The sequence below is a fragment of the Diplodia corticola genome (assembly GCF_001883845.1).
Source record: "Diplodia corticola strain CBS 112549 chromosome Unknown scaffold61, whole genome shotgun sequence".
Classification (NCBI taxonomy): domain Eukaryota; kingdom Fungi; phylum Ascomycota; class Dothideomycetes; order Botryosphaeriales; family Botryosphaeriaceae; genus Diplodia; species Diplodia corticola.
The window spans coordinates 74,631-88,786 of record NW_017971540.1 but is presented as its reverse complement, the minus strand read 5'-3'; the positions used below and the strand labels follow the sequence as shown (position 1 = coordinate 88,786).

The 14,156-nt window shown below is 61.9% G+C and overlaps 6 protein-coding genes across 6 annotated transcripts; 2 read left to right on the top strand and 4 right to left on the bottom strand.

Annotated features, from left to right (window-relative positions):
• Nucleotides 1-656: 656 nt before the first annotated feature.
• Nucleotides 657-1,486, bottom strand: BKCO1_6100036 (uncharacterized protein; the record flags this gene model as incomplete). The annotated part of the gene is made up of 3 exons (XM_020278003.1): nucleotides 657-1,002; nucleotides 1,067-1,294; nucleotides 1,344-1,486. 3 exons carry the CDS (start codon nucleotides 1,484-1,486, stop codon nucleotides 657-659), a joined length of 717 nt encoding a protein of 238 aa, XP_020126680.1.
• Nucleotides 1,487-2,075: 589 nt separating this feature from the next.
• BKCO1_6100035 (mfs multidrug transporter) lies at nucleotides 2,076-3,664 on the bottom strand (the record flags this gene model as incomplete). Its single annotated transcript, XM_020278002.1, has 2 exons — nucleotides 2,076-3,568; nucleotides 3,619-3,664. The coding sequence occupies 2 exons, from the start codon at nucleotides 3,662-3,664 to the stop codon at nucleotides 2,076-2,078; spliced, it is 1,539 nt and encodes a 512-aa protein (XP_020126681.1).
• Nucleotides 3,665-4,921: 1,257 nt separating this feature from the next.
• BKCO1_6100034 (glutamine-serine-proline rich protein) lies at nucleotides 4,922-6,040 on the top strand (the record flags this gene model as incomplete). Its single annotated transcript, XM_020278001.1, has 1 exon — nucleotides 4,922-6,040. One exon carries the CDS (start codon nucleotides 4,922-4,924, stop codon nucleotides 6,038-6,040), a length of 1,119 nt encoding a protein of 372 aa, XP_020126682.1.
• A 202-nt stretch (nucleotides 6,041-6,242) lies between these two features.
• On the bottom strand, nucleotides 6,243-8,565 carry BKCO1_6100033 (uncharacterized protein; the record flags this gene model as incomplete). The annotated part of the gene is made up of 4 exons (XM_020278000.1): nucleotides 6,243-6,934; nucleotides 6,993-7,336; nucleotides 7,401-8,334; nucleotides 8,490-8,565. 4 exons carry the CDS (start codon nucleotides 8,563-8,565, stop codon nucleotides 6,243-6,245), a joined length of 2,046 nt encoding a protein of 681 aa, XP_020126675.1.
• An 818-nt stretch (nucleotides 8,566-9,383) lies between these two features.
• On the top strand, nucleotides 9,384-11,360 carry BKCO1_6100032 (caib baif family enzyme; the record flags this gene model as incomplete). The annotated part of the gene is made up of 3 exons (XM_020277999.1): nucleotides 9,384-9,682; nucleotides 9,849-10,813; nucleotides 10,939-11,360. 3 exons carry the CDS (start codon nucleotides 9,384-9,386, stop codon nucleotides 11,358-11,360), a joined length of 1,686 nt encoding a protein of 561 aa, XP_020126676.1.
• Nucleotides 11,361-11,566: 206 nt separating this feature from the next.
• BKCO1_6100031 (fungal specific transcription factor domain-containing protein) lies at nucleotides 11,567-13,967 on the bottom strand (the record flags this gene model as incomplete). Its single annotated transcript, XM_020277998.1, has 5 exons — nucleotides 11,567-12,119; nucleotides 12,172-13,410; nucleotides 13,493-13,670; nucleotides 13,724-13,857; nucleotides 13,909-13,967. 5 exons carry the CDS (start codon nucleotides 13,965-13,967, stop codon nucleotides 11,567-11,569), a joined length of 2,163 nt encoding a protein of 720 aa, XP_020126677.1.
• Between the last annotated feature and the right edge of the window lie 189 nt (nucleotides 13,968-14,156).

Sequence of the window (14,156 nt, the reverse complement as noted above, 5' to 3'; positions counted from 1 at the left end):
GGTGTGTAGGAGGGGATGCGGGGGTTGATGGGGTGTTGGAGGTTAAGACGGCTCTCCTCCTCTGCTATATATAACTGGATTAAGGTATGTACATACAAGAGCAGACCTTTCAAAGAAACCACAGTCTCGGAACTGTGGTTCTGGATCACATAGTCTACGTATATATGGATGAACAGTTTTAGTCAGCACTCAAAATAAGGCTCAAGCTTAAAAAGATTGAGTACCGGAGAAGAATTTACTAGGAAAATGACGGCTACTGTGAGGATCGTCACTGCTGCAGCAATGAAATCGGTCCTCCCCCCCCGCAACTTTCTCCCCACATTTCGGATATCATCTAATTACCCCAGACCCAAGGGCCAAATTCACCGGTATTTAGTCAGGTGCCGGGCGGCTGGTACATCATGCAGCTGGGATTCATACAGGCAAAGAGTTCTCCCTTACCTCTTCTGATGTCGATGCATGCAAGCAGCCTTTGCCATTTTCGGCTTCGTCTAAAAGCGAATGCCCTGGAGGAAGAAGACGTACGCATGTCACAGCCCTCCATTTCCTTCATGTTTCTCATGTTCTCTTCGATATGGTTTAAACTAAAAACCACAACAAAGAAACCCGGAGACGGACTGTCATTTTCTGTCCGTCTCTTTCCGTCGTCTTGGCCATCACTTCTTGGAAGCATTCCAGTAGTCATCCATATTGGCTTTGTGGTTCCGGAGCTCTCCTTGCTCTTCCTCGGTCAACCCCGCTTCATCGCGCTTGCGAATGATTTTCCAGTACAACTCGTCATAAACAAGCTTCTTGACCGCGGGCGAGTAACTGTGGAAGCTGTTCCGCACGATGACTCGGAGTGTGCTCTCTTCGAGGTCGGCTACGGCTACTGAAGAGACCACGATGCAGCACGCGAGTACCGTCTCATACGTTCCGGGGACGGACCTCGACTTGATGTTGTGAGAGAAGAAGCCTACGTCCAGCCGGCAGAGGCCCAGAATGTCGTCGAGGGAGATTGCACTACAACGGGTGAAATATCAGTTTCTGTTATAGAATATTTACGATGTGCCAGGAAGTGACTTACGACTGCTCAACGACGGCGCGTTGGCCAGGCGACGTTCCCGAGAGCTGTCGGCACGCATTCTCGGCGATGTTCTTGATATCCTTCTCCATCGGTCCGGAAACGAGGGACTTGATGCAGTTTTGGAGCTCTTCCGGAATCGTCTCCGGATGAGAGCTATAAGTGCGGACGAATCTGGTTCTCGCCACGACCTTGTCGATGGGTATTCCCACCACGTCACCCCCTGGGTTCCTGCAGATGGGTAAGGACGAGGATTGCGAGATGGAGAAGGGTGCACTACAGTATCTTGGCGTTGAAAGTATCCAGGTAGCTGTTTGCCATGGCTTCGAGGGTGTTGAGGATGTCGAGCGTCTCTTCCAGTGTTGCAGTCTCTTGGGGAAGGCCCTCGGCCTCCTTTTTCGCGACGGATTGGGCGTCGTTCATTTTGGTGAGTGTACAGATGGACGGTATGATTTCGTATTTCCGGTCAGAATAGGCCGTCGGACGCGACTGTTTTATATCTGATTTCTGACCGGGGAATGGCTCGAAGAGTCTGTAGACGCCGACAGAAGCAGCACCAGCTGACTATTTGGGAGGGAGCGCCACCAGATTGGGTGGCTGGCTGAGTTGAAATGGCTCGGCCCGCGAAGTCAGTTTTGAGTTTAGCTGACGGGTTGGTGCGTGGCCATGGTCTAGCCAGCGACAAGCAAGAGTCTAGACCGTTTCTCGCCCCCCGTATTCCGCCAGCTCCCTCAGCGACAACAACACACGCTCTACCGGGTAACAGTAATATCCGACAGAATCACATTTGGGAGCTTGACTTGCTTGTGCTGACTTTTACGTTTCGGAATGTGGCCATTAGCGTCAACAACGAACAAGATTGGGTGATGAAGATTGCCTTTGCTTGCTGTATATGGAGTTCTCATGATATTTCTCTCTACAGCCCATCAGCCAGTTTTCCATCTCTGGCCTCGCTTATCCACTATTTACATAAACGATCAAACGCCCAGTCTATGCATCCTCTTTTCCCAACTCACGGTGTACCATCAACTTGAACCTCCAGTTTCTTCTCCAGCGTCGCCTCCTTCATAAAAGGGCTGCGACTCCTGACCTCCCTCCCCCAAACAATCAACACGACCGGCGCGCACGACAACACCAACGAAAGACAGCCAAGCAGCGTGCTCGCCCAATGGAACCCCAACCGAGTATACAGACTCTGCGCCGCCAGCGGCAAGAACCCAGCGCACAAATTCTCCCCCAACGCCACGGCCGCCATGGCGCTGCCCGCAAACCTCGCGTACGCATCCACCGCATAGTCCGCAAAAGCCGTAATGACGACATTGTTCCCCGCGCCGATCATGGCCAGCCCCACCGCGGGCGCGACCCACGGCAGCGCCGCGTACGCCGTCCAGCCATACACGAACATGCCGCCGGCCATCAGCACGAACCCTGCCGGCACGCTCACATACAGCCGGGCCTCGGGGATCGGGACGCCACGCACTTCGGCGTTGCGCGCCGCCGACGCCAGATACAACCGCGCGGACACGAGCGTCAGCGGCCAGCCCACGAGCAGCTCGCCGGCGACGACGGCGGCCTGGACGTAGCCCGCGCGCACGGGGCCCCAGCCGTAGAGCCCGGCGAAGACCTGCTCGACCGACTGCGTGAAGAGGTAGGTGTTGCCGATGATGAGGGCGGCGGCGGCGGCGACGACCATGACGACGGGCTCGGTGAAGAGCATGTGCAGCGGCCGCTTGAGGCTCACGGCGACGAGCTCGGCCAGGGGCGTGTTGTCGTTCTTCTGCTCGAGCTCCGGCCGGGTGTAGACGGTACTGCCCCCCTCGCGGCGCAGCTCGCGCGCGCGGCGCCGGGCCAGCAGGACGGCGCCGCGGCTCTCGGGCAGGAACAGCAAGTACAGCGGGAAGGAGACGGCGAACCAGACGAGCTGGCACCAGAAGAGCCAGCGCCAGGACGGCAGGCGGGCGAGGATGGCGGCGCCGACGACAGGGCCGGCGCTGCTGCCCGCGAGGTAGAAGGTGATCCAGAGGCTCATGGGCACGGAGCGGGCGGCGTCGCCGTCCCAGACGTTGCCGATGACGCTGCTCGTCGAGTTGGCGAGGACGGCGACTGCGCCGCCGCTGAGGAAGCGCGTGGCGACGAGGGTGGCGAAGGTGGGCGCCAAGGCCTGCGGGATGAGCGACGCGATGAGCGCGGCGTAGGTGGCGAGGAAGACGCGGCGGAGGCCGAAGTCTTCCATCAGGGGCAGGACGGCGAAGGAGCAGAGGGCGCCGCCGACGGCCCAGGAGGTGACGGGCCAGTAGGAGTGGGGGAAGGCGGCGTCGCTCACGCCGAAGCGGTGGTTGATGGCGTCGTGGGCGACCGTCATGATGGTGCCGTTGAGCATGGTGGTGAAGGTGGCGAACAGGGCCACGGCGGTGACGACCGTCTTCTTCGACTTTGGCCAGTTGTACGGGTTCTCCGGGTCATCGGGTCCGCTCCAGTCCAGGATCTGTCTGTGGCCGTCATGGTCTGTGGTTTTCTGTCAGAAGACTTTTTCTGGTGTCTCATGGAAAACCTACTCGTGGTTTCGGCAACATCCAGTTCGTGTTGCTGGATGTGTGCCATGGAGAGGGAATTGCTGATTGGGGAAATCAGTGTATTGGTAGGCACGAGGTTAAATATCTGGCAGACGGAGAAGCGGCCAGCAGCCGAATCTACCAGAGGCGATCATCAGGAGTACATGGCGCCAAGCGGGGACCGTCTGCGTCGAGGGTGAAGTTTTTCGAAGGCATGCAATTGAGGATGCACGCTGACTGGTGTTGGACGCAGGCTGTGACTAAGCGCAACCAATACATATTCCGTAATGGCGGCATTATTTTGCTCTTTGCGGCGGTTTCAGTGGAGAAAATTACAGGCGGCCAATCAAGACTGCCGCACGAGCCATGATGGGATGACACCATGGACAGCTCTACCGACGTCGAAACGTACGAGCCGTCTGCTCTCTACCTCGGCTTGAATCAGCTGTTGTTTTGTTCGTCATATGTCTGTGCCATGACGCGGAAGATGCGACGGTCATGGCCAGTCTCCTACCGGAATGGTGTTGAAGGCGGCAAAGGAGTCATGACAGTCTCGGGACCTGTCAGAAGCAGGACGGATGCCAGGCCGAGGCTTGATGAGCCGAGGAGAGTGGTCCTTGTGAAGGTGGTTGACTGCATCTCCTGCTGTGGGCAGTGGACATGGTGGACGCTGACAGTGAAGTCTGAGCAAAGCAGCCTGTAAGTCTGGCTACCCCGCAAAGCTTGGCCTCGTCCAGGGAGTGAGTGATCACCATCGGACTGCTGGCCACGATGGCGATGACGCAACGGAGCGAAAGCTCGTTGATGCTGCTCCGGTGACGCCGACGAAGAGACTGAAGACGCCCGTAAGAGCAGCGGACGGTCGGACGGAATGGGCGGCAAGGAATTTAGGTTTGAGGGCTTGTGGCGGCACAGCCACAGATGCCGCTATTCCGGGCGCGCAGGGGTGATGTGGATCCGGGCGGGTTGATGGCGCCAGCAGCCCCGCCACAGCCACAGCTAGCGGCCCATCTGGCTCGACTTAGTTTCAGGTGAGCTGGCCGACAACCATGGGAGACGCTGGGAGCGGCCCTCGCACAGGCGCCTCACGGCTGCCGTATACGTGCCACTCGAGCATTCGTCGATTCAGCTGCCGCCTCGACCCGTGCCGGCCCCCGTCCGGCCTCACTGGCCTCACTGCGCCAGTTATAAAGTCCGCCCGGCTGCCCCTCCCCCGCTCCAGCCGTCCATCGTCTTACACCTCAACTTCAACCCCAACACACACCTACCTCTCAATTCATCTCTAGTCCAATTCACCTCACCCGCCATGGGCAACCACCCGTCTGCCGTGGCCGACGACGGCCAGAGCTCGGTACACCGCCAGAGCTACACGGTGCGCGGCGATCTCTACGCCCGCGCCGTCACGGCCTCGACCGTCAACGCCCGCGTCGTCTACGCCCGCAAAATCACATGCCAGCGCGCCCAGATCAGCCGCCAGGAGCCCTTGCTGCCCCACAACTACCGCGAGCCGCCTCACCGCTCCATCACGGCCCACACCGTCAGCGCCGACGCCATCTACGCCGACGAGATCAACTGCAAGACCCTGCGCTGCTACGACGTCGTCGTCGCCGAGGGCGAGTCGTGGCGTGCCAAGCGCATCGAGTGGCAGGACCGCAACCAGGTCGACTGGGACGGCAAGGAGGACGACGAGAGCGAGGAGTCGGACAATGACAGCGACGCCGAGACCACCCGCGACGCCGAGCGCGCCCGCCGCAAGAAGATGGTCACCTACGGCGCTGCCGGTGCCCTGGGTCTTGCCCTGGGCGGCGCCGCCCTCGCCTACGGCCACCACCGCCACGAGGAGAAGGAGGAGAAGGAGAAGAAGGAGAAAGAAGAGCTGCGCCGCCGCGAGGAGGAGGAAGAGCAGCGCCGCCGCCGTGAGCAGGACGAAAAGCACCGCCACGACGACGAGGACAAGCGCAGGCGCGACGAAGAGGACCGCCGCCGCCGTGAGCAGGAGCAGCAGCACCACGCCCCGCCCCAGCAGCAGCAGCCCATGCACGGCGGCGGTGGCGGCGACTCGCACGCCGGCCACCACCAGAAGATGCACGGCGGCAACTACCACCTGTCGTCGCGCGGCCCGCGGCTGTGGTCCGACGGCAACCACTGCTTCCTGATCGCCGAGTGCGACGCGGGCGGCGGCCGCTTCCAGGAGTCGCGCATCGACCTCGACGAGATCATCACCAACCGCAACGGCGAGTTCGCCTGGGTGCACCGCGGCGAGCCGGGCAACTTCAGCGGCACCGCCGAGCGCTGGGAGATTGTCGACGCCGGCAACGTCATGGTCGCCGATCTGCGCAAGGTCGACGGCTCCACCCACCGCCGCCGCTTCGTCCTGTCCGAGAAGATCACCAACCAGGGCGGTCATCTCCAGTACATTGACTAGACTTTTTCTTGTTTCCTGTACAACTCACACATACTAAAAACACCACGACGAGCGGGTCGGTGGTGGCCAAAACGACATAGCATCTCCGTAGCCTAGCACATTGGGATTGGGAAATATTACATTGATTTACGAGCGAACCAAAACTCACCACTGAATCTCTCCTCCTCACCCGTGCGAAAAAAAGAAAAGAAGAAAAAAAAAACTACAACCTCGCCTCTCCCCTCCCCCCCTCCTCGCCAAGCAGCTCCACCGGCACCTCCACCACCTTATCCCTCAAATAATCCGCAAACCCCTTCCCAAACGCATCCAGCCTCGTCGCGCTGCTCACCCCCCGCCCCAACAGCCCATACACGACGAAATGCACCGCCCGTATCCCGGGAAACTCCACCCGCTCCACCTTGTACACACCACCCGCGGCGGCGACGTCTCCCCCCAGCAGCTCCCACATCTTCTCCCGCGACAGCATCCGCCGCAGGCAGTCCCACCGCTTGCCCGCCAGCACTTGTTGTTGGTCTCCTCCTCCTCCTTCGCCGTCGCCATCGCCACCGCGCGCGTAGATGCCCACGTTGAGGTTGCCCCCCTTGTCGCCGGAGCGGGCGAGCGCGACGTCGCCGAGGCGGACGCGCCGCGTCGCTTGGCCGGATGGAGATGTCGTCGGGGATGCATCGGCCGTGTCGTAGGAGTCGCGGTGCGCGGGGAGCGGCTCGTAGGCGGGTGGGTGGCCGGCGGGGTGGGAGGAGGTTATGGTGGTGGTGATTTCGTCAGTCGAGGACGAGGCGGAGGCGGAGACAAAGTGCGCGGTTTCGGTGAGGGCGGATTGCGGCCATATGGCTGGGTAGTAGGCTAGGTAGGGTCTGGGGGTGGCGGTGCGCAGGTCGAGGGAGTTGTGGAAGCCTAGGGAGCTTTTGTTAGATGGGAGGAGCTTTGCATTCGGTTGGTCTTGTCGTCTTACCGTGGAAGTGTCGGAGGGAGATGTTGGCCACTGCGTTGCTGATTTCCAAGAGGGGGGCTTCGGTTTTGGCCTGGGCGACGATGCGGATGTACATGGTGCTGCTGTTTTGGTCCCACGGGTTCTCTGCTGGGACGCCGATGCGCTGGAATTCGAGGCAGTCGAGTTTTTGGATGGTCTCGTCGCCCATCTGCTTCCGGACCTGCTTTTCGAACAAGTCACACTTCTCCCTCCAGCCATAGCCCGCCGCGTTGAACAGCAGCTGACACTCGTAGCCTCCCTCGTAGAATATGGCCAGCTTCGTGGTCGGGGGCGGAGGCAACCCCTTGATCCCGCTCACGCGGACCCTGCGAGAACGAATCAGCATGCTTGAATAAAGAGGGAGTGAAAGGGAAGTAGAAGTAAACCCACCGGTCCTTGCCCACCTCCTCGACCACCACCCCATCCAACACAGCCTTCACATCACTGTGCAGATACACATTCCCCTGCAACTCATACAGCAGCTGCGACCTCACCGTATCCGCATCCACCACGCCACCCGTCCCCTCATGCTTGGTCACCACGCAGCCCCCATCCCCAGCCACCTCGACGATCGGAAACCCCGGCTCGAGGAACCTCTCCATCCACCCCTCCCCATACTTTGCCGCGTCGGCGAAGCCCGCAAAGTTCCCGCCCGTCACATACGCCGAGCACTCGATCAGGTGGCCCGCGATGAGCGCCCCCGCCAGCTCGTCGTACTGCGCGTCCGTCCAGCCCCACCAGTACCACGCCGCCGCAATCACCGGACTGGCGTCGGACACGCGCCCCGCGACGACGATGTCCGCACCGTTCCGGAACGCCGCCAGGATGCCGCGAGCCCCCAGATACGCATTGGCAGCGACGACCCTCGCGCCGGCAGCCGCTCCCAGCCCCCCCTGCTCCCCCCCTCCCACTCCCCCCCCCTCCTCCCCATCCAGATGCGGCAACGCAACCGGCATCACCTTGCCCACCTCCCCCCCGCGCATCAAATCATCCCCATCCACAAACGCGACCCTCAACCCCGCGCACCTCCCCCCCCTCTTCCGCGCCGCCATCGCCGCGACCTCGCGCGCCAGCCCGCCCGGGTTCAGCGCCCCCCCGTTGAGCGCGACCTTGATGCCGCGGTCGGCGATGGCGTCGAGCGCGGCGCGCAAGCCCTCGAGCGCCGAGGGCTCGTAGCCCGGGTGCTGGCCCGCGGCGTGGGCGTCGGCGTTTTTGGCGAGGTTGACTTCGGCGAGGTAGTCGCCGGTTATGAAGTCGATGGCATGGTCGTGGGAGTGGTGCGTGCCGAGCGTGGCTTGTTTGTGCATTTCGGTTGCGGGGTCGCCTGTTGAGGAGGGGGAGTGGGTGTTAGGAAGGGGTTGGGTTGCTGCGGGATGAGGGGGGGGAGTGGGATGGGATGGGATGGGATGGGATGGGCGTCGTGTCTGAGGGGGAGTCTAATTGGAGGCAGGCTGGCTGGCGGGCTGGCTGGCTTCTTACCGCAGTATCCCGAGCAGTTGGCGATGCGGACGGGCCGCTTGCCGAATTCGCCTTCACGCCATGAGGACGTCGGCATGGCTAGGGTTCTTTGGTGGGGGAGGAGTTTGAAGAAGTGGCTGGGTTTTGCTGGAAATATGGTCCTGGATTCAACGAGGCGCTGCTCTGGTAGACGTGGTGGCTTTTGTCGAAATGATCAAATGCCCTGGAGACCAGACACCACGACTGAGGAGACATGGAGCCGATATAAAAACCCCTCGAAAAGCCGCCAAGAAAGCAGCCGGGCCGAGTCATGTTACCTACGTCGACGGGCAGCATTTACCTGGCTGGTATCTTCGGCAGGCCGCACGCCGTGCGCTCATCTCCTCAGCCGCGGGTGCAGCCACGAGCCGGTGAGGGGAATATGGCGATGAGGGGTAACGCATTCAGGGTACGTAGCGTCGTCCCACGAGGCACCATACACCTGCTGCGCCCTTCTGATTGGCCGGGGCTTTTGACATGGCGCCAAAACTCCGCTGTCGGAGTTTCGCATCCCGGCTTCAATCCAAAACTCCGGCCGAGGTTCTCCACGCCGCAGGAAGCGGAAGTGATCTGCGCCAGATCCCGGACGACCACCAGGAGGAGAAAACGCAAAAGGGCGCCGTCAGGCTAGGCCCACGTCTCGGCCGATGCGGACCGAATCGAAAGGCGGGTCGTCATTCGACGCCGTCTGTGAGAGATGACTGGCACTAGGATTGCGGGGGATGATGTATAAAACGATACATATGGGGCATCCGCAGCTCCTTCAACACACGTCAGATCTCTTCTTATCATCATCTCCTTCGTCCCTCAGCAAAGAGCATCAACGAACACGAGCCTGCCACAACGGAACATAAGAGAGCAACGAAACAATCCAAGATGGGCGACGCCTACAGCAACAACAACAATGACGACGACGACAACTACTCGGTGCAGGCCGAGGCGGCGCGCATCCTGCACGAGCGGCTGCTGAACGACGCGTCGCTGGGGCTGCCGCCGTCGTTTGCCGAGGCGGCGCGCAAGATCCGCATCGTCGGCGACGACCCGAAGCCGTTTGTGCCGACGCCGTGCAAGATGACCGAGTCGTCGACGGCGCTGACGGCCCTGGTGGCGGCCGCGGCCAGCGCCGTGGCCGCCGATCGCTACGGCATCGACTACCAGGACGTCGAGGTCAACTCGTAAGTGAAAGGGATTCCCTCGTGTGTCTGGAAAGAGATGGGAGCAGAGCAAACCCACAAGGGGAGGAGGAGGGAGAAGGGGATACGGGCACGAACGAACAAACAAGCACAGAAAGAACACCATTGATTGCAAAAACACAACAAGAAACTGACTCCCCCCACCCAGCGACCTCGCCACCCTCTTCCTCGAGTCCGTCCTCCTCCCCACGACGCAATCGGCGTCGCAGCCGTCGCCGCAGTCGTACCTCGCGCACCCGCAGCTGCAGCGCGAGTTCGCCAAGGGCGACCACTACGCCACGTCCAAGCCCATCCACCAGGAAGCCACCAACGTGTACCGCACGCGCGACGGGCGGTGGTACCACCTGCACGGCTCCATGAACGCGGCCGCCACGATGCGCATGGTCGGCGTGGCCGAGCAGGACGTGACGCGCGACGAGGCCATCGCCGTCTACGCCGCCGCCGTCGGGAGCCGCGACGCCGCCGAGCTCGAGGCCCTGGCCAACGGGCCCGACTACCGCCAGGCCGGCGTGACGTGCCTGCGACCGGACGAGTTCTTCGCCTCGGACCAGGGCCGCGTCATGGGCGCCGAGCCGCTGTGGACGCGCCGCGACGTGCCCGCGCCCGCGCCCACCCCGTGGCCTGAGGCGCCATCACCGTCGAACCACGGCTTCAAGCCGCTGGCCGGCATCCGCGTCATCGACTTCTCGCGCGTCATCGCCGCGCCCGTCATCTCCAAGCTGCTGGCCGTGCTGGGCGCCGACGTCATCAAAGTGACCAACGAGAACCTGCCGGACCTGTCGATCCTGTGGATGGACCTCAGCACCGGCAAGCGCGACGCCAACGTGGACCTCAAGTCGGCCGCGGGCAGGGAGCAGTTCGCGCGGCTGGTCGCCGGCGCCGACGTGCTCGTCGACGGCTACCGCCCGGGCGTGCTCGAGCGCCTCGGCTTCGACGCCGCGAGGCTGCGCGAGCTCAACCCGGCCCTCGTGTACGCGCGCGAGAACTGCTACGGCTTCAAGGGCCCGCTCGCCCACCGCTCCGGCTGGCAGCAGATCAGCGACTGCCTCGTCGGCATCTCCTGGCTGCAGGGCGAGTTCCTGGGCCTCGACGAGCCCGTCGTCCCGCTGCTGCGTAAGTCAACCGACAACCCCTGAGAGAGAGAGAAAGGGAGAAAGAGAGAGGGAGAAAGACAGAGAGAGAGAGAGAGAAAGAGAGACAGAGAGAAAGAGAGAGCTGACAGCAAACCACAAACCCAGCAAACTCCGACTACCAAACCGGCCTCGTCGGCGCCGCCGCCATCCTGCACGCCCTGCTCGCCCGCACAAAGGCCGCCGCCACCTCCGACATCGACGTCTCCCTCACCCAGTACAACATCTGGTACTACCGCCTCGGCCAGTACGGGCCCACCCAGCGCGCCGCCCTACTCGCCCGCAACGAGGGGTTCCGCGTCCGCCACTACGACGAGATGCAGACGCTGCTGTTCAAGAGCCACGACGCCATCAAAAAGGCCCGCCCCGACCTCTTCCGCCACCCTGACTTCTTCTGGTCCATGTCCGGCAAGGAGTGGGGCATCGACGAGGACGTCAACATCTTGGCGCCTGCGTTCAAGTTTGAGAAGTCTGAGCTGGGGTATGCGGTGCCGTCCGGGTCGAGGGGGAGGTCGAAACCGGAGTGGTAGGTGGGTATGAATGTATATGGAGGGGGAGGTCGAAGCAGGAGTGGTGGGTGTGTATAATTGTATATAGAGGGGAAAATATGGGGCGAGATGCTGTTTTACTATTATTTTTCTCGATCGTGAGATGGGGATACGGAAAGGTTGGAAATGGGAAAAGCAGAGCTCGAGAACACGAATGATGGAATTTCATCTTTCTTCATTGCACCACGCTAAAACAGGAGGTTGAACTCTTCTAGTAGACCGGTCGACAGGTCCTGCCAGTTCCACGAGAACGGAATGGCTATCTCGGCCAATGGGTCCATGCCACTGAATCCCGAATCGGCGCTCCAGGCCTGTTCGTGAAAATCAGAGCCGGGGGCCGACTGCTCTGCCGGAGCTGAAGTCGGACCCGGCCCTGGACCAAGGTTGCCTGCGCGGTCGGGCGTAAACGAAGGGACTCCAGCATCGCCTCCAGGCGCCGCCAGACTGGGGTTATTATATGACGAGATAGGCTGGCCATTATTGCTCCTCGAGCCGCCGATTTCATCAGACGCGCGTTCCCTGCCTCTCTGAATGGCAGCACGCGCGATGCGGATGAGTTCGTGGCCGACCGTCAGCATGGGCTGCACGAAGCAGTCCTCCTGGTTGGTCATCGCCTTGGACATGAAGGCGACGGCGGCGCCGATGGCTTGGACGTGGGCCTCGGCCTCGGCGTCGTCGGGCTGCTGGAGGATGCAGATGAAGAAGAGCATCATGGCTTGCACGGGCCGGTGCACCACCTCCCTTTTGGCTTCGGGTCAGCACCGTTGCGACGAACGGGTGTCTACGTACGTACCAAATAAAGCTCGTCTTTGCCTGCGGGACGTGCGAGAGCAGCTGGACGATTTCACGCGCTGCCTGGAGGCACACGTGGGCGTCGGGGAAGCCCGAGGAGACGTCGAGGCTCGGGCGAGCGCATCGCCTGCTCCTCAGGGTGCTAAAGTGCCGCTGCCATGTGGCGCTGTGGACGGTGATGACGCAGCTGTGATATGCAAGGAGCAGACTGGCAACGTGAAGGTGTTGGTCGCCCCAGTCGTCGACAACCACTCCGCTGCAGTCGGCCCCTCCGGGAATCATGCGGCTCCACTCGGCCAGTTCCCTGCCCAGGTCGCGCACGTCGGCATCGAGAGCGTCGGTGGTCTTGTTGGAAGCGGAGGCGGTGAAGATGCGGTCGTACACCTTGCCTTCGATGACGGCGAACTTGGCTTGCGCCAGAAGAAAGCTCAGGACGGCGGTGCCGCGGCGGTTCACCAGTATCCCAAGGTTGTCCTTGGGAGACGGCGAGGGCAGGGGAACACCGATGTCGTTGATGCTGTGGGTGCAGGGCCGGCCGGTGCGCAGAGAGGCGCTGGAGTCCAGAATGAGGGCGATCCAGAAGACGCGCAACCTCTGCTCGCGGTCTACGGGTGTCAGCGGAAGATGGTCGGCTGCTCGGTGAAGACCGGCAGAGTGGGAGAGGCGAAGGGCAGCGGCGGTGAGGAAGAAGAAGGGCTGGGGATTCGGGGTGCCGCGGAAGAAGCAGGCCAGGGCCAGGAGGGCCTGGACGGAAAGCAGACTGGTGCTGCGCATGAGCAAGGCCAGCACGACCTCGAGCGCGTTCTTTGCATAAGCCCAGGCTCGGTCGGCGAGATGTTTGATGGCGGGATTCTGCTCGGCTCTCCAGCGCTGCGAGAGGGCCAGGACTGCATTGAAGGCTGCTGACCAGGCGGGGTCGTTGCTTGCACGTGCGGCAGAAGCAGGCTGATAGTGGGTGCCGAACAGGGCCATGAAAGTTGGAGGGTGGAAGATGGGCAGAAGGGTGTTGTAGTTGTCGAAGTAGTCATTGACCAGGGCCAGAGCCTCGTCACAGGGGGGGACAGGCGTCGAGTTTTCAGCAGGCCACAGCGATTGAAGCAGCGGATGGGTCCATCCGGCCCAGCTGGCGCCTCCCCTCAGCGGCTGTTCGAGGCGGTGGCGCAGAGAGGCGTCGGCGGTGCGGGATTCCAGCCATTGCAGGCCGTCCGGAGACAGGATGGATATGCTCGATGAGGGGCCTCTTGACCAGTCAGCGCGGCGGTCTTGTCCCTGGTCGCAAATTGCACACCAAAGTATCTCATCTCGCCTGTGTTTTCGAGAACGATTGTGCCGCGGCCTCCGTTCCCGTCGGAGGCCGGTGGCGGCGGTTCAGTGCCATCTCCGGGGCTCTGGCGCGGCCCTTGCTGCGATGCTTCGGGCACAGAGCTCGGCTGATGATGCCGGTGGAGAGTTGCTTCGAGCTCGTGAAGGCGTGCCTCAAGGTGTCGGGTACTGCTTGGTCTGGTGTTGCCGTCAGTCCAGCAGCTACGTCTCACGGAGGGCTTCCGATCTACCTTTCCGGCCGAGGACGCGTCTGTCTGGCGACGGCGTCCGAGTAGTGGCAGCTGGCTCCGAGCCGTACGCATTGGGAGCAGGTGGGACGCGCGCCGCTGCACTTTGTTCGCCTTTGGCGACAGGAGTCGCAGGCCTTGACGGGGTCAGCGGTGGCCTACTAGTGTAGCAATGGGGCGGGACCGACTTTTGCGATACGACGCTTCCAACCGCGGGGCCGGGGCGAGGACGACGAGGCGGGATCATGTTGGCGTGATTGCTGCATTCCTGTCATGGTGCAGCTGCCGGCGAGGATGAAGCCGGACTCCCGTCGGTACGAAGTCAGCTGAGAGCGCGCGACATGACATCACTACGGTTACAAGATCGTCGGGCATCACAGCGGCAGCATCGTCGGGTAAGCCCACGGAGCAGAGCATCGGTTCCAAAAGAGTCATG